The sequence below is a fragment of the Gallus gallus genome, chromosome 22, assembly GCF_016699485.2.
Source record: "Gallus gallus isolate bGalGal1 chromosome 22, bGalGal1.mat.broiler.GRCg7b, whole genome shotgun sequence".
NCBI classification, from domain to species: Eukaryota; Metazoa; Chordata; class Aves; order Galliformes; family Phasianidae; genus Gallus; species Gallus gallus.
Window position 1 is genome coordinate 2,592,248 of NC_052553.1, and position 24,308 is coordinate 2,616,555.

General features: G+C 46.8%; 1 protein-coding gene and 1 long non-coding RNA gene across 4 annotated transcripts; one reads left to right on the plus strand and one right to left on the minus strand.

Annotated features, from left to right (window-relative positions):
- Positions 1-178: 178 nt before the first annotated feature.
- Positions 179-24,260, plus strand: ADAM9 (ADAM metallopeptidase domain 9). 3 transcript variants are annotated; one of them, XM_025142782.3, is made up of 23 exons: positions 179-366; positions 9,489-9,586; positions 10,577-10,641; positions 11,371-11,449; positions 12,723-12,799; positions 13,425-13,617; positions 14,315-14,380; positions 14,867-14,938; positions 15,166-15,335; positions 15,836-15,917; positions 16,208-16,341; positions 16,480-16,651; positions 16,764-16,856; positions 17,099-17,294; positions 17,766-17,871; positions 18,364-18,547; positions 18,748-18,828; positions 19,510-19,615; positions 20,160-20,261; positions 20,572-20,710; positions 21,199-21,301; positions 21,628-21,755; positions 22,193-24,260. In XM_025142782.3, the coding sequence occupies exons 1-23, from the start codon at positions 279-281 to the stop codon at positions 22,305-22,307; spliced, it is 2,649 nt and encodes an 882-aa protein (XP_024998550.2). In that variant the 5' UTR covers positions 179-278; the 3' UTR covers positions 22,308-24,260. The 3 variants fall into 3 exon arrangements, with proteins under 3 accessions (XP_024998550.2, XP_024998551.2, NP_001026567.3); XM_025142783.3 differs by lacking the exon at positions 20,160-20,261; NM_001031396.3 differs by lacking the exons at positions 179-366; positions 20,160-20,261 and adding an exon at positions 3,962-4,154.
- Positions 20,909-21,215, minus strand: LOC121107414. The gene is made up of 2 exons (XR_005841546.1): positions 21,174-21,215; positions 20,909-21,017 (listed from the first exon to the last, which is right to left on the minus strand). It is a non-coding gene; the product is annotated as an uncharacterized LOC121107414 (long non-coding RNA).
- Positions 24,261-24,308: the final 48 nt, after the last annotated feature.

The following is a 24,308-nucleotide window of genomic DNA, read 5'->3' on the forward strand; positions in this document are numbered from 1 at the left end:
CTGCCGGCAACCAATAGAAGAACGCGTTCTTAGCTCGGGAGGCGGAAGACTATCACCAGCAACCAATCAGAGCCAAGCCGGAAGGAGGGGAAGCGATGCGGAAGTACACATTTGGCTCGGAAGCGATCGACAGCTTCCGGCAGCGCGGTAGCCAATCGGAAAAGATCGAGGGCGGGACGAGGGAGGAGCCCGCTTCTTTTAAAGCGGCCGCGGCGGTGTGAGGGCATGGTGGGTTTTCGTTTGTGGTGTTATGGCTTGCAGGGTTTTGGGCCTGCGGGATGGGCGGTGTGTGTTTCCCTGGCCCGTCTTTTTCTGCTTGTAGGTGCGTGTCCTGCGGTGCATGCTGTGGTAGGAGCGTTCATCAAGGTATGTGCTGTGCCTACCTGTGTGGAGAAGCAAGGCCTGCGCAGAGTTGCTGCTATCTTGTTAGAGCCCCTGACTGCCCAGGCTTGCTGTCAGCGTGCTGCAGGGTAGGCGTGTGGTTGGTGCCTTCCCCGGGTGCTGTACCAAATGCCTGCAGCCCAGCGCTCTGTTTTTACTGTTCATCACAATGCTGTGTAGCACAGGAAATCCCTTTGACCAGTGTGGGCCAGCTGTCCCAGCTCTGCCCCCTCCCAGCTCCTCGCATACCTCCACCCCCTCACTGGTAGGGCAGTGCAAGAGGCTGAAATGTCTTTAATTAGTGTAAGCCCTGCTCTGCAAAAGCTAAAATACCAATGTGTTACCACCGTTATTGTCCCTATCTAAAATATGGTCCTGTAGCAGCTACCAGATGAAAAATAACTCTGCCTCAGCCCAAACCAGGACAGAGGCTTCCAAGTGGCTCTCTCAGTATGTTAAAGATTGCGTAACATGTCTGTGAGCTCACTGGGGTGTGACTTTGGAAATGTCTCGAAGATAAATGGGAACCCAGCACTTTCAGTATGCTTCTCATTAGTAGGAAAGCATCTGAGGCAGTCAGCTGGCAGAATCTGTGTATTCCAGCTCCTGGTGCCCCTTGTACAGAGAGGTTGCCATTGGGAGACCCCTTTGGCCCTTCTCTATTATGCTCAGAGCTGTAGAGATCACTCTTTAAGGGCTTTCTGAATGAAACTTGGGGATTAACTGAAGAGTGCTCAGCAGTATAAAGGTAGAGGGTTGGAGATGAAGATCCTGCTATTCGCCCTCTAAATCTGCTGCTCTCTTTTCCCCTCAGTTTCCTTCTGCAGAGGAATACCAAATTTGATCTCGCTCCCCAGTGCATAGAGGTCTTTAGATTGGAAATGCCAAGCACACTTTGAGGCAGGTACGTGGCATTCATTAACTGCAGTTGGAGGTTGGGCAAAGCATATAATTTGATAAGAATGTATTTGGGAAACAGAGCCATTACCAATGTTTGTAGGTGCCAGTCAGCCAGCGATCACTCAGGCAGTGTTAAGGAGTGTGCTTCCTAAGCCAGCTGGATTGTTGCTGGTGATGTCAGGGAAGTCCTGGCTGCATCCAGAGTCCTTAATCTGTTTTCTCTGCAGTGTTTATAAACAAATGCCATGTACATGGCGTATGGAGAGGATGTGGAAGCAGCAGGGCTGAGATTGTAGAGAGAACATGACACGTCTGACTTTGCTATTTAAAAGCACTGTTATATTTATAGCCAGTTTAGTTGGAGTCCTTGTAGCCTTCAGTCTGGCAAAGATAAATGTTTGTTATTCACTGAGAGAGGGACTGCAATGCCCAGTCCGATCAGGAAGGTTTCTGGGAAATTTCTTTTCTTTCAAATAATTATGGAAATAACTGACAAATGGAACACCTCATTTGGGGAATTTGTTCTGTGTCCTTTTCCATCCTCTTGCTCTCTGCTTAAGCACAGGAGTTACTGAACTGCAATCCTGCAGTGTCTGTTGTCTAGCTTCCAAAGGCTCAATGGGCCCACAGGTGTCCATATAGACAAGATTGATTCCAGAGCTGGCAGGTTCACATTTGGCCCAAAACATGTGGTTAAAATCCTTCCCACCTCCATTCTGGTTTGTTTCTGCAGTTTGGGGCTTTGAGGCATGTTTCTGTATTGCAGGGCTGAAACAGCAGTGGTGAACAACAGAACTCAAAGGAGATGTGTACAGCTCTTGCTAAATGCAAAGCTGGGAATCTCATGTCCCTCAGGCAGCAACCACTTTTTCACGGTGTGATTCACATTTGTGTGTTATTTGTACAGTGCACGGTGATAACTGTGTGATCTGTGATAAGATCATAATCCCTGGGAAGCCTTATGCACCTCAGGTAAGATATAAGCCCGGCTTATGAGCAGCATTGGATATTACCTGACTCAGAAGTCATGCACAACTTCTATGAGGGTTGAAGATGTATATCCTGTATCCCACATGGTGTTTTTCCTAACATCAGGCTGGAATAAAATTTTCTGCCTTACCTTGCAGAATTCTGTTACTTATTGTGCTGGCTTTCTGTCTAGCTTTGTGCCTTGGTCCATTAGAGTAAGTAAAACTGGCTCCAGGAAGCGGAGTTGTTTCCTCCCTCCCACAGGAACAGGAGGTTATCTGCTTGCTAGAGGCTCCAGGGAAAGAAACCCGAGTCAGAGTTTGTCTTCCTCACAGCTCTGGAAAAGAAATGGCTGTATATATCTGGAATGTGAAGGGCAAGCAGCCCTCCTCCTTAACTGCTCACTGCGGCAACAGCAGCGTAAGCCTCCTCCTGTATCTTCCAAGAACTCATCATTAGGCCAAAGGAGAAGGCTTGCACCAGTTGGTTAGGTGCATTCAAAAGCCATTTTTAAAGCATCATAGATAGCAGCCAGACCTGTGAGGGTGTGGGTGTGTGCAGGCATACGCTGTTTATACTACAGCATACTCTGTCTACTATACTGCAGCTTCTCCACAACCTGCTCAGTGACGTGACTAATTTATCACATGTTGTTTATGCTGTCTTCTCTCAGAGGAAGGCACTGCGCTCTGTGTTTTGGAGAGGTGTTTAATGTGTAGCTGTGCTAGCAGAGGCAGGTCACAGATGTGATGCTCTGAGCGGAAGGCAGTAAACTGATGGTATTTCATTCTGGAGTTTATTTCCCTTACTCACCTCTATCATGTGGGATCAGAGTGGAATGCTAATGTGAAGCCTTATCTCCACGTGCTTCGGGCTGTTATGCAGGTGATTGGTTTTTTCTCTAAAAAACGTAGGGCCAAACTCTTAAGCTGGATTCTGGTGGTCCTAACCACAGGAGGAGGTGTACAGATTTTCCTCCTCAACCAGCAGAACCCTTCCAGAGCCAAAGTGCTGCTCCTTGCGGCCGAGGTCAGACCAGCTCAGCCTCGTGCTGCAGTGCTCCGGTGTTGGGTCAGGGCTGGTGCTGGGCTCTCGTTCCAGCAGTGCTGCTGTGGGTGGCACAGTGCAGGTCTCATCAATGGCCCACTCCTGCCCTGCAGCCTGGCTTTGTGAGCATTTCTAAGCACCTTCTGTGTGGGATTTGCACAACTTATTACAGGGCTGACCTTCAGCAAGTGCCCACGTCGAGCCCAAAGCTGTTGCTGCTATCAGCTCGTGTGGGGCGGCACTCAGACACGTTGGTGCCATCAAGCAGCCAGCTGAAGGCTTCGTGCTGCTGAGCTAAGCGTAGAACACTGACATCTCCTGCAGGCTTGCTACGCGGCCGTGTCACACATAAGCTGGTTGGGGGCCCAGCTGTCTGTGTCCTCACCCTTCCCGTTCCCAGAGGAATCCCGTGCCAAAGGCCCAGAGCTCTCCATGGAGCTGTGCTTCTGTAAAGCTCCCCACGGCGTGCCATCCCCCTGCCCTGAGGTCCTGCAGCCTTTGGGCACCGGCTTCCATGCAGACAGAGAACTCCGGCCGCCTCTAAAGCCGCAGCCGGGGGTCGCGGGCAGGGGGAGGCAACAGCGGCCCCCAGGAGCGGGCGGTGCCCCCGGCGGCCGCCCCTTGTCCGTGGTGCTGCCGGCGGCGGGCGGAGCGGCCCCGCCCGGGGGCGGTGCGGCGCGGCGCAGGCCCCGGCCCGGCTGCATAAGCCCAGCGCTCTGCCCGCTCCGAGAGCCGCACGGCCGCGGGCAGCGCAGGGCCGACGCGGGGCACGATGGCTCGGGCGGCGCGGAGCTGCCTCTGCCGCCTCCTCCTCCTGCTGCTGTTGCTGGCCGCGCCCGCGCTGCCGGGCCCTGCGGGTGAGTGCGGGACGCGGCCCTGGGGTGGAGCGGAGCGGCCCGGGCCGGGGGCGGCCTCTGCGGCCCGGGGCGACGCGCGGACCCCGCTTCTTTCCCTGCACGGCACCGGGGCGGCGGGGGGTGACAGCGCTGCGGGTCCCGCGGCTGCTGGGCCGAGCGGTGGGGCCCGCGGGACAGCGGGGCCTTTGTCGTGGGAAGCCTGGAGCGTGGGGCTGAGCTGCTGGGGTCTGCCCGGCTGCCTGCCGTCACCCCGTGCCGCTTCGGAGGGATGCCGGGAGGGACGCGCGTCCGTGCTCTGACTGTGCAGGTGGCTGCTGGTCCGTGGGGGATCCTGGGCCTGGATGGGCAGCGTGGTCACAGCCCTCCCAGAAGCACTGGGTGAGCTGAGCATACAGTGGCGCTGCTGCCCGGCCGGGAGGATGCTCGTGCTGTCCTCCTGCATGGAGGTGACCGTACAACCGTGGTGGCTCTGCTGCATTCAGAATGATGGGGACCCGGGCTGCCCCTGTTCCTCATGCACAGCTGTGGCTGAGGGTGCTGAGGGCATCAATGGGATCCCCTCCAGGCAGCTGCTCCCTGTGCAGGGTCTCAAGTGCAACATGGTGTAATTGTGACAATGCATTGACACCATGCTCTGCTTATAGGCTTTTAATGAGTTGACACTGCGGTCTGTTTATAGGCTTCAAAGAATTGAAACTGTGCTCTGTTTATGGGCTTCTAATGAATTCAAATGGTGCTCTGCTGTGGGATGCTGATCCTCATGCTCCGTGCAGATGATAGGCTGAAATGCCTCATCTGTTGTTGTGCTTTTTCTATGGAAATACTACATGCAGCGTGTTAAACTTGTGTTTGTCATGAATGCACACTTTTATTGTCAGGACTTCATAACTGAGGAAGCTTGTCTGAAGCTAACAGCGATGCTTCGTGCTGAGAAATAATGCTCCTGTGGTCTGAGTGGCTCAGCTATGAATTGCTCGCTTGGCACCCAGCGTGCTGCACTGAACTGGCTTGGAAGGTGGCTGCTGGCTGGCCCTGCAGCCCCAGGTGCTGCACCCATGGGTGCTGGGTGCTTGTGTCTACCACGGGATGCTGCTGACGGAGGGTTGGTGCTTCCATCCCTGCTGGGATGGGAAGAGTCGTGGGTCAGCAGTGTTACTGATGGTGTGTAGGCAGTGCTGCCCTGATGGCTTTGTCCCAGCTAGTCATCCTCAGTCTGTGATGAGGGATAATAGACCTTTGTCACCTGCTTCAGTGCATCCGGATACCTCCAGCTTCTTGGGCTGGGATGTGAGTGCTCCCCAGTGAGGCAGAAATGGGGTGTTGCCGGAAACTGCTAATTGAAAATTCCTGAATTAATGTGACTGTAGAGTGCTGGGTAGCCGTAAGGGGTTGTGGATTGTGTAGCTTTTCCCCTCCTGTTTGTGTCTGCAGAAGACCTCAGCCTTTGGCTGTGTAAATTCATAGAGAACCAAAGCAGTGTTGCCATAGGCAGGGGCTTTGCTTCTCGCCTCTTGGTCTCTTCTCTGATATCAGGATGGCCTCACTGTGCTTTATCAGTCTTTAATGGAATTTGTCTTAAGTGCCTGAATGCTTGGGTTTAAATTTTAGGAGGAGATGCAGTGTTTGGGTAAGATAATTCTTCTGTTCAGCTCACAAGAAACACGGCCCTGCCTCCCCTGAGTTTCAAGAGATCTGGGACAATCATTCTGCAGAATAAATAAGTTTTTGTGGTTATTTCCTTTGTGAAGAGTAATAAGAGGGAAGAAGTATCAGTGTAGCTCATGTTGCCTCTTGTAGCATTTTGTCATTGGAAAAAGGAAGTTTGAAACATGACTTTGTAGTTTTTGCCTGTCTTGAACATTCTTATTTCTTAAGATACAGTCAAAAAAGGTTTATTTGTACAACTCTACTGAGTTCTGTGATTGAACGTGTGCTGCATGGTTTCCTTTGGAGACCAAATGTAGACAGCAGCATTTCTGAGAAGATGCATTCCCACGAACCTCTGCTGTGAAGGGAGCTGACATCCAGAGGGCTGTTGAGATCCAGAGGAAGTGAGTGGGCTCTGGGAGCACCACGGGTGGGAGGGGAGCAGCTCCAGAGAGCCCCCAGCCTGGGAGGAAGGGTGTCCGCCTGGGTTCTGACATCTGGCACCGTGGTGTGGCTTTGCTCTGTTTCTCTGTAAAATGGGGTGCCATGACAGAGGGTGGTAGTGGTGATACCAGGAAACAAGAGCAATGGCTCTTCTCACAGAACAAGAGTAGCTGCTGTCCTGCAGACTGATCAGTTTGGCTGTGGAGAGGGCAGAAGGAATAGTAGGAGTCTAGATGGGAAGCACTTACAGCATCAGTTGGGGTTTCAGCATGAGGGACATGAGAGCATTCCAGCAAATATTGCCCTAGAAGTGCTCAATATCCTCATAAACTCAATATCCTCATAAAGTCCCAGTAAAATGCTAAGAGAAGTTACGTTAATTATTCTTGTCTGGTTTAATGCTACCATAATGGGTTGGAGTGTACCACACAAGTGATCAGTGATTGAATGTCATTCTGCAAGGACATCTGTGTTCCTGATCACACAGGACTGGCAGAGTCCTTTGTGGTTCTGGTAATGGGATGCAGAGAACGCTTATTGAATTTGCAATCAGAAAGGGTTAGCGGTCCAGGTAATGTGGGAGTGAGAAACATGTCCAGCAGTAAGGTGCAGCTTTGGGAGGACAGATGCAAAGTGCCTTTCTGAGGTGGAAGTAATTGTCTGCACAGTATGAATGGGGTACAAGAGTGTATTAGCAGGAGAGGAAATGAACCTTAGAGTAGCTTAAGCTGCAAGTGAATCAGCCTTGCTGCTTGGTGTGGGAAAAAAAATAAACCTGGGGAGGTAAATAAATACACAAAGTCATCTTTCATGAAGCATAGGAAGCCTGGCCAAACCTTTAAAACAGCTTCAGCCTTCCTCCTGCTCCTCCTCGGAGCAGCAGGTGGCTGTGAGGTGGGTGCATGCAGGCTCCCTGCAGCCTGCACTGGAGCAGCCGCGTGCTGGAGCTTGGGTTTGTGCAGTGGGACTGATCAGTGATACCAAAGCTGCAGCTGAAACTTCAGTTTGTTTATTTTTCCTGCTAATGGGTGTCTATCTGATCTCACTGTAACAGGCCTGGGAAGGAGTTACAGTAACAGAAGGGTGATGAATGGGGTGAAGTGTTGGTGTAGGCGACTGTGGCTGTATTGCTGTAACTGAGCCAGCAGGCATGCCTGGTCTGTGAAGGTGGGGATGCTGCCCGACCTCTGAATGCGGGTCTTACCTGTCAGGGTAAGGGCCTGATGTCTGACCTCAGTGTCTGAAGAACCCTAACATGGCTTGTTTGGAGAGCTTTCCTGCTCCCACTCATGAAGTTCTCACTGCAGGTATGGGGTGGGGAGGGAAGGTGATTCATTTCTTCCCAGTTGCTTGTGATGCCTGGTAATTAAGGCAGTCTTTAACAAGACAAGATAAATACAGTGGTTGTAGTTGCTTTTTCCTTCTTGGAAATAGCATGTGCTACAGCCAGGTGGGATGATAAGCAATGGGCTCCCAGGTACAATGCACAAAGAGCAGTGCATGAAGCCCTGTAGGTTATTGCAAGCTACTGTGCACAGGAACCATGCTCAGTACACTACAGTAAGATTTTTCAACAGGCAGTGGGGTAAAAGCTAAAAAAGAAGAAAAGAGGTTATCTTGGGGGAACACAAAGTGAAATCTTCAGACATACAAACCAGCTGGATATCTGGGTTTGGTTTTTGCTGTTGCTTCTGCACCTCCTTCAGAGCAAATTGCTATGAAGTGAGTTGTCTTTGTACTGAAAGGTGTGGATGGATTCTCATGGGCAGCATCCATCCATCCATCCATCCTGCATACCTTCCTGCAGGCATTGCAGGTGAGTTTTTTGCACAATGAAGGGAAAAGGAAGGCATTGTACCCACCTTGAGGCCCCCAGTGTGGTGGTGGTGAAGTGGGGGAGGGCAGAGGGCTGGAGGAGAGGTGTCGGGATGCTCTGAGAGCTGGAAGTGATCTCCCCGTACTGCTGTGCCTCTGAGAGCTGCTGTTCCCAGAAATCCCTCCCACTGCTTTGTGCGATGATTCACTCCCAGCTGCTGGGGGGGGGGAGACGGAGTGGAGGGGGAACGGGACAGGACAGCCCGCTGAGCGCCCTGGAGCCAACGGTTCTGTCCCGGTGATAAACGCAGTGGGGTTGGAGCACCGCAGAGCAGCGCTGTGTGATGGCCTGGGGCAGGACGTGAGCCGAGGCGTGTGCCTGGAAATGGAGAGCAGCGCCGTCCTGGGGCACATGGTGCGATGGGTCATCTGGGAAGGAAGCGGCCCTTCCCTGCGCTGTGCTTGGGCCAGGGAGGTTCTGACACTGTACCTTCTGTGGCCTCTGAACATAAGGGCTATTTTCAGGAAGTTTCTCTGTTTTTTGTTTTTTTTTTTTTTAATACTTTTTTTCCCCTCCAGCAATCACAGTAATTAACGGGCCACAGCACTGCTGTCTTCCAGATGGCTGTACTGCAATACCTCTGCATTCTCTGAGCGATCTGCCTGCTTCTGCTTCCCCAAAAAGAAAACCACGGCAGGCACATCGTGGTGCCAAGGAGCACAGCTATTCCCTGCCCCTGGGTCCGGCAGCTCGCGCTCTCCTGATGAGCTCACTGATTCCATTGCCGTGAGCTAGAAGTGCTGCTGCTAATCCTGCGCGGGGCGGCCCAGGGAGCAGCTCCAGGCAGCAGCGTGCTGATGGGGCGTGATTAGCGTGTGCAGTTTGTTATTGTTTACGTGTCTGTGCAGAACTTGCAAAAAGTGGTGTCTCTTTTTGTCGTTCAGTCAAGTGATCTGTCTGTTGCATATGCAAATCATTTATGAAGGAATCTGCAAAAGGCTGCTTGCTTGCATTTGTTCCACCTCGGTTGTTTTTATGAGGTCTGTAAGTGCTCTCTAAGAACACAAGGAGCGCTGGCCCCGTCAGCAGTTTGGCGAGATGTGCAGAGCTGAGGGTGCAGTGCAAAGCTCCGTGGGGCTGGCTGGGAGCTGAGCAGTGCTGGAGCCCCGGGGGGGTCAAGGGGAGGCTGCAGGCAGGGCTGGCATTCTGCAGCTCGGAGTCCTGGATTTGGCACCGTCCTTCTATGTGCCCTTGAGCAAGTTATCAGTGCTGACCTGCTTTAGATGCTCTGATTTCTGCTAATGAAAGGAGATGGAATATGAGATGGGACTTGTCTGTGGCATTTTCTTCCCTCTGCCTCATCCTTCTGGTTGTTTGTTTCTTTGTCCAGACTAACTTGGTGGTGGCAATTCTCTTTTGCTTTCTAGGTTTCCAGGAGATATCCCAGTTGTCTTCCTATGAAGTTATAATCCCACAGAAGTTAGGAAGAGAGCGGCGAGAGACCTCCAATGCCTCCTCAACACAGGTACTGGGTTACCAGTGCCCTCAGTTCAGTATCTTCTTCCTAACGAAGTCTGTTCAAAATCAACCTTAAGTTCTCACACACAAACAAATCACCTGAGTTATCTTGTAGCAAAGAAGTATCCCTCCTTACAAAAGACGTCCCATCCAGCATCCACTTCCAGCTAAGTCCTGGGAGATACTTCCTTGCTGCAGAGGTTACAAGCTGCAACAAAGGATCTTTCATCTGAGTGTAAAGGAGGTGTATTGGAGTTGTTAAGCACTCAGGAGAGTTTCAGAGAGGTGAAATCATTAACCTGTGAGATGCTGGGGAAGTGGCTGGAAGAAGCCCTGAGCTGCCTGGTCCTGCTTTGAGCAGTGGTTGGATACATCAGAGGTACTTTCCAGCCTGTACTGTTCTGCTGTAATCACATAACCAAGGGCTGCACGCCTCGAGGTATTTGGATTAGACCAACTGTTTTAGTCACAAATCTTATAAACCTTGGCAGAATTTAATATTCAGAAAAATGTCTTAAAGTGTATTGCAGTCATTAGCAGCACTAGTAGTGCTCTTGCTGTGATATTTAATGTAGAGTTCAGGTGATTCAGCTTATCCACTTAGCAACTAGGGTCCTTCCTTGTTAAGTAGAGCCAGCTCACTGTGTTCAGTAATTAAACAGTATTGTCCTTTCCAGCTGTAACTCAGAGTTTGTCTGTGGAAGTCTTATAAACAAGGAATGTGAAAACCACAAAGCTATTTTGAAATAGCTTCCTTCATGTGACTTTTCCCCAACTACTCAAGAAATGCCAGATTCTGGAGGTAGGGACACTTATAAAATAGGCTTCAGGCTCACGGACACCTACTTATTTCTGCTGCAGTGCAACCAGCAAGATCTAACAGGGAAAGTGTGTCTGCTCAGGGTCAGGCAGCTTCCATGTGTGGAAGTGATGTATAGAATCCTAGCCTGCTTTGTGCTGGAAGGGACCTTTAACAGTCTTTTGTCTTTACATTCAGGACAAGGTGTCATATGCTATTGAGATAGAAGGAAAAGAATACACAATCCACCTGGAAAAGAACAAGTGAGTGATGAATTTCTTGATTTTTAAACTCCATCTGTTGTGTCCAAGTAACAAGCTGGCAGGTAGCATGCTAATTTTGGTGGCTGAGGTTCTCTATGAGAGGGGCAGTCACAGCTTAGCTCTGAGAAACCTGCAGAGAAAGTCAGTGAAAGTGAATCCAGTCACACAGTCTTGGCTATTGACCAGAAATGAACTGAACTCTGTGATCCTTCTCAGAGGAGGAAGCAATAGTTTGCTCTCAAAGGGGACCTGGGGAATCGTTGAAATGGTTCTTCCCTTCCACATCTAAAAATAAACAAACTGAGCTATATTTCAAGTAAATATTTTTGCTTTCCTCTGGGTTTTTTTTGTTTCAATTTTTCCTCTGTCTTGGTAGCACAAGACAAATGAGGAAGCTGACTTTATCTCCCAGGTCTTAATATCTATAACTTACAGAGAATATTTTGTCTGTCTTGCTTTTAATTTTTAAAGGGATGCTTGCAGCAACAGAAAGTAAACATACATCAGGCTATTTCCCTCGTAATGCTGTCCCACCATCCTCACATCTTGGATTTTGCTGCAGGAGTGCACAACTTCTTTGTTAGTTTTTCTTTGAATGTTTCATCATTTAATTGCAATTTATGTGTTAGTGACACTCTTGGTTAGGATCGTCTTACTGTCCTGCTATAGCATCATAGTCAGTTCCTGGTATTCCTCTGGTATTTATTCTTCTGTCCCCTTTCCTTGCAGAGATTTGCTACCCAAAGATTTTACAGTTTATACCTATAATAAGGAGGGGAAGTTGCAATCTGAATACCCAGATGTCCAGGTAGGACTTCTTTCCTACTTGCATAGCACTGTAATTAATCCACTGAATATGTTTGCAGCTCTCTTTTTCTGTGCAAGCAGACTGCCTGATAGGCTGCCTTTGAAAATTTGATTGCTTCTGTAGGGTAAGAATTAATAGCAGCTTGTGTGATGCAAAAAGCATGAGAGTATTTCTAATGGCTTCACTGCTCTTACAAATCAACGTTGTTCCTTTGAAAGGGAAGCTTTAGTGACATGATTTGTAAGATCTTGTGTTTGAAAACAAAGCACCTGAGCTGACTACTTCCTTCCTGTTAAAAAAGAAATAAATAGATAAGAGAGAAAAAGCTTTTTCTGCACAAGATCACAGAGGTCTCAGTGACCTTGAGGGATTATTATGTACCTTAGCATTAATTGCCAAAAGCACAGGCAACGTAATTTACCTGACCCCTAGCATAACATTTAAAAACACACTTGTCAGAGAATATTGAATGTCTTTGCCATGTGTTACTGTCTCATTTAGTTCTCAAAATGTCTAATGCAGAGGGCAGAATGGAAGCATTGTGCCTTGCAGGGCTGATGAGGGATGTACTGTGCGACTGAGATGTTCAGGCAGCGCAGTGCTGTGTTGAGGACAGCAGATGTTGGCCTTCTCCTTGCTAGCAGGAGGCTGCATACCAGCCAAATATCCTCCCAACTGTCTTTATAGAAGTCTGAATGATAATTTGGCTCAAGTCTATAGGGAGGGGCTGTCCTCAGAATATTTGAGGTGGGGTGAAGGGCAGCTGTTCAGAGCAGGATAGCTTAATGTCAGGCTAAGAAATCCAGTTGCTAGATAATGCTTCTGAGCCCTGCTTGTAAGTGTTACAGCAGGGTCAGCTCTGAATCCAACTTCAGGTAGAATGAGTCAGGCAGGGGGCTTTCCAGCTCAAATCTAATTGGTCCTATCAAGTTGTGAGGAGCAGATGCTTTACAGAACAGGATTCAGACTGGATCCCTGTATGCCTGACCTCTTGGTTAGCTTCTCACGTAGAAGTCCTTATGGCACTAAGGCAGGTGAAGAATTTTATGTGCATGCTAGAGGAGGAAATGCTGTTACATGTGATAGAGCCACAGGAAAGTTAAAAGCTGTAGACAGATACAGGATACACAGTGGCTTTAACTTAAACATATTATGCTCTTGAACTGCAGCTACTCTGGTCAGTGGCAGACAGCAGTTCTGTGATCAGAGGTCACACTGGATGTGCGTATATGCATGGAACACGTGTGTAATGCACCTTTGTTTTCCTGTGTAGGATCACTGCTATTACCAGGGATACGTGGAGGGGATCCTGGACTCTGTTGTTGCTGTCAGCACTTGCTCGGGGCTCAGGTAGCAAACTCACCCTTTGTTGCAGCTGTCACGTGGGTCTCACAGCTCACTGCACACAAAACAAAATTCTTGCTCTGTTTTTAACTACTGTTCAGCCAGATGGGAATCACTGACAGGGACCAACTGCAATAGCGTGTACCTTTGTGTGGTTTTACTGTAGTATCTTTTGTTCATTTAGTGTAAGCAGATACATGCAGTATCTTCAGTGATGCAATAAAATGTTAAGTGGAGCACTAGTCTGCAGTTTTTACAAGAAGCTTTAAATGGGATTGGAAATTCCTTCTGCACTGGGTTATCTTCCTTATTTTTTGGATTTTATTTGATGCAGAACCATGTCAGACCCCGAAGTGGGGACAGTAATTGAACTAAGTATTTCTGCTTAAGGTCTGTGATTTAATCTCTTGGGTACTGCAGAACCTTATGACTGTGTTTAATTTGCTGTATTTGCAAAGGCCCTTCCTGGTGACAGGCTTCTTCCAGGCATTAAGTGAGGTGTAATGGTTTGCAGGGGCTGAGATGTAGACATGCCTTTAGTTATCAAGGAATAACTGTTTTTTTACTGTAAAAACCTGCATAACTATCCTGTGTTTAATGCAAGAATTCTCTGCACACTGCCCTTTCTTAGGGGTTTGGTGACAATAGGGAACGTCACCTATGGGATTGAGCCCATGGATTCGTCCTCTGGCTCTGAACACATCGTGTATTCATTGGATAATGTGAAGAAAGAGCCCTCGATGTGTGGAGTAATGACTGAAGGCCATGAAGAGGGGGAACATACAGGAGAAAATCACCATCCTAGTATGACTCAGCTGCTACGAGTAAGTGCACCACTGTTTTCTCCAGTCCCCTATAATGGATTTCATGAGTGTTCAGCTAAGAATATGGCAGGAGCTTATCGGATTTCTCTGGGGCTTAACACATACCTAAAGGTTTCTGATCCACTGGGTTTTCTGCGCTGCTGGAAAACTCTGTTGCCTCAACAACGTGGTTGCAGTTTCTGCTTCTGCACACAGCAGTGAGGGTTCAGTGGCTAGTGAGATTGCTCATTGGCAGAGCTTTTGGGGGCTTTTAAGGGCAGGAACATTGGAGCTTCATTGGAGAAGCTCGTTACCAAAGTATGACATCAGAAGCCAGCAGCATATTGTGTTGTTTATTCCATTCTCCTAATCGTCAGAAGAACAGATTGATGTGAAGATCTCTGTTGTTGTTTAAAGGCTGGCTATATTGGAACAAGGTCACAGGAAAAGCAGGAGTATGGAAACATTCAGAAACAAACCGAAGGGCTGCTGGTGTTTGGTTGACACTGGAAGTCCTTGTGCAGCTCAGTTTTAGTATAAAATGCTCATAGGGAAATTGTCATTGCTTTGGACTGCTTTTCTTGCTTTTGGCTCATTTACATCTTGGCTGTATGCCTTGGGTGTGTCTCTTAAGCCACTAATTGTACCGAGTGATTTTTTTGTTGCTGTTTACACCTGAATTAATAAGCTTGAAATTGTCTAAAACCTCTTTCCACAGAAAAAAAGAGCCATCCTACACCAAACAAGATATGTGGAGCTATTCATAGTTGTGGATAAAGAAAAGGTACGGCTTGGATTGTGGGCTGCTTTCTCTTCCTTCTCCCCTGGAGATGAGTTGAAAAGCTGCCAGTCTCCATTACTCCCAAATGGATTGTTGAAAGACAGCCACACTTTAGCCAAGATTATGCAAATGTATTATACTGGCCTGTAACTGAACAAACATGTCCTATATGGTACGCCTCTGGAAAACAAAAAGCTGTCAGACGTGGAGAGGTTCTATCAGCAAAGAGTTTAGTAATGGATGGGAAGCATATGGCAAAAGCTGCCTCTTGTGTTTTCTCTTGGATTATTGAGCAGCTGAGTAATAGCAATGAAGATGCTGTTTTCTTGATGAGTGTCTTTCAGGCAGGGATTCAACCTCATGCATTCTGAGCAGAACATTGGGAGCCTGGCAAGAATGACTTCAGTTACTAGTCTAAAAAATACCTTGTTCATTTTGCTAAGCCTTGCCTTTATCTGCTTTTCATGACTGAGTTTCTTTGTCTTGCAGTTTGAAGATTTTGGGAAAAGTGAAACAGAAGTAAGAGAACATATGGTGCAATTGGCAAACTTCCTCGACAGTGTAAGTTAAAGATACACCATCATTCCCATGTAATGCTCAGTGTGACTTTCCAGTCACTGATCCTTTTGCTAATTAAAATCTAATTTGCAGGGAAAATGCATCCTGTTGATTTGAATTGTTTAATGAAAAAGTAGATTTTCACAGTAAGATGCATCACACAAAACCACTTGTTCTCTTTGAAGCTCTTCAGAAATATTTCTCCTTCTTATTTTTTTTTTCTTCCCCAGATGTACATAATGTTGAACATCCACATCGTGCTGGTTGGCCTAGAGATTTGGAAGTATGAGAACATCATTAGCACAGATGGAGGTGCTGGTGATGTGCTGGCAAACTTTGTGCAGTGGCGAGAGAAGAACCTTGTTTTGCGCCGGAGGCATGACAGTGCCCAGTTTGTTCTGTGAGTTGAGGTTCCCTCCCTTTGGCTTTTAAGAAGCTTATTCTATTCCTGTCTGCTTAGCCTTGCCTTAGTATCAGGAGTGGCTGCTCACTTTCAGCAGAGAATCCAGTGCAGTCTGCTGTGTTTTACATAAAAACATTCCGTGCCAACTTAAGCATTTTAAGGTTTCTCTGCTCTGTGAATTCAGCATCTTTTCTGACAGGTGCATTCCTAAATGATTTGTTTTCTTGTCCCACACATCCCGCAATGTTATATTTCATACTGTGGACAGCTTGTAATCAGATAATCCTTTGTAAGGATTGTACACTGCTTAGACTTGTAATGTTGGGCTTTTTCACATGAAAAGGGTTTAAGCCTGGTGCTGAGCATTGCATCTGAATGGAGCAAAAGCTGTTTCTGCATTTGCTCTTTAGAAACCAACAACAGGGTGTGAGCTCTGACAGGTGACATTGTGTGTCTGTGTGGTTGGAATGATTCTCTTTTTCTCTTAATGACTGTAGGAAGAAGGGGTTTGGTGGAACAGCTGGAATGGCCTATGTTGGAACAGTGTGCTCCAAGAGCCACGCAGGAGGCATTAATGTGGTGAGATATCTTTAGGAATACTGTGAGTATGAACAAGATTTAAAAAAAAAAAAAAGTGCCTTCCTGGAAGTGCAGAACCTTTAATTCTAAGCACAGCTGAAGTGGCACTCGTGAGGAGGTGACAGGATTTCTCAGCTGACATTTTAAACACCCCTGCTGCATGTTAACGTAGTGACAGAGTAACAGAAGTGTCTTTGTGGCATTTAAGGAAACAATTACTTAAATTGGCATTTAAAACAAATTCTCAATATAGACTGCCCACTATTTCTCTCTGTTTTGCTCTTGTGCAGTTCGGAAAAATCAGTATACAGATGTTTGCTTCAATTATGGCTCATGAGCTGGGACATAACCTGGGGATGAACCATGATGATGAAAGGGTCTGTCACTGTGGAGCAAGCAGTTGCATTATGAGCTCTGGAGCATCGTAAGTAACTGATAAAACAGGAAGCTTTTCCCTTTGTATGTGCTCAGTTTCTACAAGTCGTGGGATAGGAAACATTGTGCTTGTTCTATAACCTGAGGGATTGATTTGATGTCGAAATCTTCTTGTGTTCTGTTACAGAGGATCAAGGAACTTCAGCAGCTGCAGTGCAGAAGACTTTGAGAAGCTGACCCTCAACAAAGGGGGAAGCTGCCTGCTTAACGTTCCCAGGCCTGATGAAACCTATAGCATCCCCTACTGTGGGAACAAGCTGGTCGACATGGGGGAGGAATGTGACTGTGGGTCACCGAAGGTTTGTAGTTTGCCATGTTTTACAAATGCTGTCTGAGCCACCTTGCATGGCGAGCAATCTTTGTGTGGCTGCAGGTGTGATTTCCTGACGTTCACAGAACTTCTGTTCTCAGGAATGTGAAAATGATCCTTGCTGTGAACCAGGCACATGTCGGCTCCGACCCACTGCTGAATGTGCTTATGGAGACTGCTGTAAAAACTGTCGGGTAAGACTGGAACTTATTATTTGGGGCTGCACTTCACTGGTTTAGGAAAGGAGAGTGTTGGCCTTGTCAGTGTATATGTGGGAGCAGCAGCTCTTGCTGTGCTGGGGAGCATCATCCAGCACCCACAGAGGGCAGCAGATCAATGCCTTTCTTGCTGAGGGCGTGCTGTGGGGTGGGAGCACTGCTCTCTGTTTTGAGGTTTGTATTTTCTGATGCGGTTTCTCCCTCTACTGTCACTTCAGATCCTTCCTGGTGGAACTGAGTGTCGGGCGAGTAACAACGAGTGTGACCTTCCAGAGTACTGCAATGGCACATCCCAGTTCTGCCAGCCTGACTTCACCGTCCAGAATGGCCACCCCTGCCACAATGAGGAAGCATACTGCTACAATGGTGTCTGCCAGTACTATGATGCACAGTGCCAGGATATATTTGGCTCAAGTGAGGAAGAGCACAGTGTTACTGTTTTCCTAGCAGATGTAGTTAAAAGAAAACACTGAGGTTATTTAAAGTATCCAGTTGTTTTCCTGTAACAACACAAAGAATTTGGAACAGTGGTATTTATGGCTTTGCCTTCATGTGTCTTTTGTTACAATTAACACTGTGTCGGTGATTCAAGTGGTAATTTTCTTGCATTGAGCATTACAGTATGGCTTCTGGGTTATAAGGCTTGCAGAAATAACATCCAGTATATTGCACCACTTGATAAGTGACTCTTTTTTTTACTTGGAACTTCGTAGTTCTGGCATTTTCACTCCTTATCATTTTGTTTAAGCTCACGGGCTATCTGTTTGCATGGAAATTGTTAGACATAGGATAATTGGGCTGGAGAATGGAAACGTGATGATGTGAGATGTTTCTGTCTCTGTTTAACCTGGTTCCTCTTTCTGGGGGGGGTGGGTTTGTTTTCAGAAGCCAAAGCTGCCCCCAACATTTGTTTTGCTAAAGTGAATTCCAAGGGTGACAGATTTGGCAACTGTGGTTTCCATGGCCATGACTACAAGAAATGTTCCAGCTGGTGAGTTGAACCTGATGTATTGGAAAGTTCCTAAATGTGTGACTGACATTTTATTTGGGTGCTGTAGCATTAAGTTCGGGTTTTATAGCAGAATCACTTGAGAGTGTGATGTTATGCCATAATCTAACCTTAGTGGCAGTGCTTACATCATTCAGAAACCACCATGAGACAGCTTAGAAAAGATCTGTTTTACTCTAAATTGATGCTGTTAGTACCTAACACAAAGCCCCCACACTTCTGCATTTGTAGGTTTTGTTGGCTTTTGCTCTAGGTTGTCTGGGTTCAACTCTTGCCCATAATATTTGAAATGAGTTTGAAAGTTCAGACAGTTCTTCTGTAGCTGAGTTTGAAGCTGTTGCCTCAGGGCATCCTTGTCTCACACGTTCAGATTTGGGGCTATGGCAGGGAGAGTTTGTACTACATCACTGATCTCCTAGGCTCTTCACATACTGGAAAAGGCATCACTACAGTATTTGTATGTTGATATTGTAGGAATGCCATGTGTGGGAAGCTGCAATGTGAAAATGTGGAGACTATGCCTGTGTTTGGAATTAAGCCTGCCATTATCCGGACTCCCAGTGATGGCACCACTTGTTGGGGTGTAGATTTCCAGCTGGGCTCTGATGTCCCTGATCCAGGAATGGTGAATGAAGGCACCAAATGTGATAATGGAAAGGTAATTAACAAGTCAAAAGTGACTTTTGTGTTCCTGTGGAATTGAGGTTTGACACGGGGGAGTATGAGACTTGTCTCGGGGTCAGTGAGAGCAGAGCAGCTGCAGAACCATCAGTGTAGGAACAGTGAGCAGGGAGAAGAAGGGGTATTTTGGTAAAAAGTCCTCTTGTTTGGTTAGCATGCATCTCTTAACTCCCCTAGGTCTGTAGGCACTTCCAGTGTGTGAGTGCTTCTGTTCTGAACTATGACTGCGATGTGGAAAAGCAGTGTCATGGACATGGGGTAAGTGATAGCCCACGTGGAATGAGTGCTGAGTAAGTTTTTATTTCCGTATGACATATTCCCCTGACATCTTCGGTAAAAGTTATGAGAGTGCCACATGTTTGGAGCCAAGGACCATCCTAATATATAAACTTATTTTATATCAAAGGTCTCCGTTTGAAAAAGGCATAGCAACTGTGCTCAGTTAATAGTGTTTGTATGCTATTCTTCTTTGCACTTAGTCCTTAAACAGAGAAGGGTGAAAGACTTCTCTGCTCAATGCAGTACATAACAGTATCAAAAAAATCTTTGGAAGTTCTTAAGATGATATTTTTATCTTTTTTGCTGGGCAGGAGTTCCCAGTTCATTGTTAATGTAATTTGGAACTGCATCTCACTAAAAAAAAAAAAAAGGCCATTGAGCCAGCCAGTCTTTGGAAGCTCATCCTGAACAATGCTGTGCTTTCTCAACCACATGAAACCTTGGGACAGGTAGCCTGGCCAAGGACTGTGTGGAACTGAGGTGGGAGTAACTGCTTGAAGTTCTCCAGGGTGAGCGATGTGGAAGAGGAGCTCATGGCTACTGTGTGCTGCTTTTACAATTACAGGACCTTAAGAACCGGGTTTTTTAGGAAAACCTTTGCAGTTTTGTTTTGTTTTGTTCCTGTGTTCCTATAATTTTTTGTGTGCTGTTTACATACAGGTGTGCAACAACAACCGGAACTGTCACTGTGAGCCAGGCTGGGCCCCTCCTTTCTGCAATACTAAAGGCTATGGAGGGAGTATTGACAGTGGACCTCCCTACAATGGCAAGTAGTACAGAGCTCTGGGGCAATGGGTCTGTGTTGCTAGGGGTGGTGCTGGGCTGAGTGCAGAGTGCCTATTGCTTTGAAGCAGCTTAATTCTGGTGGCTGAAGTGCTGGTGGTTGGCTCTTCACCAGGTTTCACCTGCTAGCAATCCTAGCTAGGGTTTTGAGCTCGAGGTGTTGCACTTCTTTCTTTTGGGGTGCTGGAGATCTTTAGAGAAACTGGCCTGTTTTAACTTTCTTCAGGTGATTTCTGCCACCTTGGACCAAGATCATATTGGGCTTCTCTGTGTAAGCTGGAAATTGAAGTCCTTTCCAATTTTAGATCCAAACAAAACATGAAATTTGGCTGAGGATACAGGTTCAAATTCATGGATGTCAACAGGCATCTCTGTAAGGATGGGCTCCTAGCAGTGGTGGCAGAGATGGGTACTACCCTGCTCTGATATCTGCATGTGCACCTGCAGGACTGTCAGCTGGCCAACATGGGTAGAGCAATTCATGTTGACAAGTCACTGTTTAATTAATGTTTATGATTTGAGTGCAGACAGCATGCTTCGTTTGGTAGTAAATACAAATGTAGTCCCTGCCCCAAACATCTTACGGTATAGAAGACAGATACACCATAAAGAAACGGGGAGAGACAGAGGTTTGTGACACTGCATTGTTTGCAGACTTTTGGTTTGCTTTTTCTGGTGGAGGGAAGAGATGGGTTGGGGTGGAAACCTTGTCTTTGTTTCATGCAACTTTTTCCCCTCCCAAGGGATAGGTGCAGGGTCAGTGTTTGACACAGCAAGAAAATGCTGTTGTGCACATAGAAGATATATGTATGGGTTTACGTGGGGAGTGTGGAGAATGGAAGCTTGTTGTAGAACCGATCCTAATAAATGCTACAACAAGATATGTGACATTATCACCACTCAGTACTTTCTTCTTCTCCATCCTTTTGTCCCCAACAGACAAAGACAACTCATTGAGAAATGGGCTGCTGGTATTTTTTTTCCTGGTCCTACCACTCCTTATAGCTGCTGCTTTGGCATTTGCAAGGAGAGACCGACTGAAACGATGGTTTAGAAGGTTAATGTCACGTTGCCACTCGTAAGTATTGTCTCCTCTTCACCTTCTCTTCTGCCCTTTTGAAGTAGTCCCTAGACATTTCTTTACATAAGCCATTGCCAAAGTATGGAGATATATTCCAGTCCCAAGCTGTCAAGCAAAGACAGCTGCACCAAATGATGCATGTAAATTGCTCTGGGCAATGGCAGAAAAAAATAGATCAATTTTACATAGTGGGAGCAGAAAACTTTATTTTTACCTTTATGTTTGTTGTCACGTCTTTGGTGATGGGTTTTATGTTTTTTGGGTCCTATCTTTGGTGCAGAGGCAAAATAAATCTGTCATAGCCCTAAACAGAAAAAGGATTATGTTGTTTCTTAGATATGTGGCAAATACCATCCTCCTGACATTTGGTATTTGCTAGGATGCTCTAAATCCATCCAGCAAGTAAGAAGCATTTGGATTCATAGCCTTCTTGGTCATCCTGTCAAGGTTATGTGCTCACCCAGGTAACATCTCTTGGCTTTCAGGTCACTTCAGTCACCACCTCCTAGAACAGAAGCAGAACCAAGAGATTTCCCTCGCAGAGGCGTTCCACATGGCATGCCTTACCCTTCAAGAGGTGTACCCATGGTAGGAATTGCTTGCTCTCTGTTTTTATTTGTCTCTAAAGTAACCGAGGAGTGTAGTTTATGTTGTGGTAGAGGCTTCAAAGCTGTTGTATTTTTTCACTTCTGTGAATCAGGCTTACTCTTTGTTAAGAGTGAAACAGAAGCAGTATTTCCTAAATGCGTTCAAAACCTCCTCAGTATTCTTTCTACTGATGTGCTTAGAGGGAAATAATAGCTGTCATTTCCAGGTCTGTTTGCAAGTGATCTCAAATATCACCTAAATAATGAAACAAATTTAATTCTCCTAAGCGCAGATCTGTGAATGTTCTTGTTCTGCTTTATCCATAGGACATGGAGCCAAATACCTTTCCTGTGCCATCCTACCCCATTAACCAGCATCCCCAGCAGGCGTACCGCCAGTCCTACTACCCATCTCCGCAGTACCAGGCCCTGCAGCCACAGAAGCTGCCTGCAAGGTTGGTTTGAGTTACTGCAAGTAATGTAACCAATTGTCCTGATGTACGTGGGTTGTTATTGCCTTCATCTTTGTAAGTATTAGGCTATTTCATCAAATGCTGTGAGCAGAACTGACCTTTTAGTGAAAGGAGTTTCTCCTTTGAGCCACGCTTGGCAATAAAAGCACCTTTGCCCTTAGGATTTGTTTTATGCTATGGGGTGCTCTGAGGTCATCAGGCAGTGGGCAGCAGAATTTGACCATGGGGTGCTGGAAGTGAGCCTGCACTGAGGCAGCTGAGCGTGCTTCAAGGGGAGAGTCTGTAACAGTGGGCTTGGGCCGTGCTAGTGCAAAGCAAGAGGAAGGGAGGGCTGCTTTGCTGTGTGCACTGTGGGTAGTGTCAGTGCATTTTAGATGATGCCATCTGGACTCACGGCTCCTTGTCTTTCTTTACCATAGGCCGCCTCCTCCCCAGCAGAAATCTGTACCTCAGGGACCTCCTCCATCACAGCAGAAGTGTTTACCTCAGGGACATTACTTTCCTTCTCGACCAGCACCTTTGCCCCCCAAATAGCTTTTGACTTCTTTGAGACCTTCACATGAGCTGACCTGTTCACTGAAGCAAAGCTGAAATTGCATTTATCCTTCTTGCATCGAGTGGCCCATGGTAATCCCAGAAAGCCTTCCTTCTGCAGCCTTGGATAAGGCAAAAGAGAGATTGAAACGAGGAATGTAAACCTTCAAATACCTCTACCAAAGCTACAGGAGCAGAAAACATCAGACCTGTTCTGAGATCTGAGTGCTGTGGCTCTGTACGCTGCAGCAGGGCTGTCCAGCTGGAAGTGCAGCAGTCTGCAGTTAAATAACCCTTTAAGTACAGCGCTCAGGACATGCTTTAGGTTTCCCCATGTCTGCAATGAGCCCTAAAAATGAAGTTATTTGTTGTCGTCTTTCTAAACGTATGGTGAAGAGTTAAAGCAGTCCATACCATGTTCAAACCAAGGAAATCTGGCTAATTAGTTTAAGCTTAGTTTGCATGGACTGGAAAACGTTACCCATTCACACGTAAATGGCACAAGTGGAATAAGGTATCAGTGTACTTTATCAGAGAAAGATAAATGTATTCTAAACATGTTTATGCATGTATATATGTTTATTGATGTGTAATAATGCACTTAAATTCTTAATTTCATGCTGACTGACACTAAGCTACGTGAACATTAAGTTTAATTTAATGATTTTAAATTAGTTATGGTGAGTTGCTAAGTGAGAATCCTGTACTAACTTCCACTAATGCCATAAAGGGGTAAGGAAAACAAAGGTACGAGAAGACGTGGCCATTTTTTGGTTAAAACACATGGAGTTTTTAGCTCTAGGTTTTAATTTGGACCTGAAGACTCTGAAGAAATCCCTGCAGAACACTGAGAAGCCAATAATGTGAATCTGCTGAGACCACCTGAGCTTCTCGGAGCACTTTAAGCAGGAGCCTGTTGACTAACGCAGCGCTGTCACCTAATCTCCAACCCTTGTTAGTGTCAGTCAGGATGCTTACATAGGCTTACTTGCAGCAGGTCGGGCTGCCATTGGTTTCTGTGCCACTGCTAAACCAGGTTTAATACAGTTCCCAACAGGAGTGCTCAGCACTTGGTGTCATGGCTGTGCTGTGGGTGGAAACTGATGCTGGAGACAAATAGGAGAATTAAAGTGGGGAAAACAGCCCTGGAAGGTGTGCTTGGCTCTCTCACTTTGTGCTGGCCACTGAGTACAGACTTGCTCTGCAAAGATCCCCCATAGTATTGCCAAAAAACATTCTTATCTTCTGTATATACATATATAAATATAGAGAGAGTGTTTGCATTTGCAGCAATAAAATACTTGAACTCCTGTGGTTCCCCATAAACATAGACTAAGATTTATAACACTATTAAGATACTCCAGGTGTCACCTAAGCTATCACCAGACTTGTCCGTGGGGGTCTTCTGTCTGTCCCAAAGTGTTCCCATTCCCATTGTGTCCCACTCGGGTCAGGCTCTGCCATTTCCTGGCTCTGCTTTGTGTTTGGCCATGCGGGTTCCAGAAGGGGGAGCTCACATCACCAAGTAATCCAGGATGTCCTTAATTGTACTTAAAGCTGTACATGTGAACTAAAACTATGCTGAGAACGGTGCCTTCTAATAAGTTTTTATACTTCATTGTGCATGTTAGCAATATTTACAGGGTGGTGGTGTAGGGCAACGGACGTGCAGTTTTTAGACGTGATTCAATGGAAAAGAAACGGCTCCAATTTTAGATGTGTTGAATATTGCAGATGACTACTGACTTCCTTTTATAAAGCATACCTTATTCCTGTCCCCATTCGGCTGGGGGAGCGTTCCCACCTACAGTGCTGCCCTGGGAGCAGCTCCCCCCGTTCCCATGCGCTTCCGGGCCGCAGTGTGTGTGTTTGCAGCGCTCGGGTGCGACGGACGGGCTGTACCCAACCTTTGTAAGAGCAGCGAGCAATAAACACGCTGGTTTTGTACAAACACCCTCTTGTCCTCTGCTGCTTTCTGGGGCTGCACGTGGCCGTTCCATT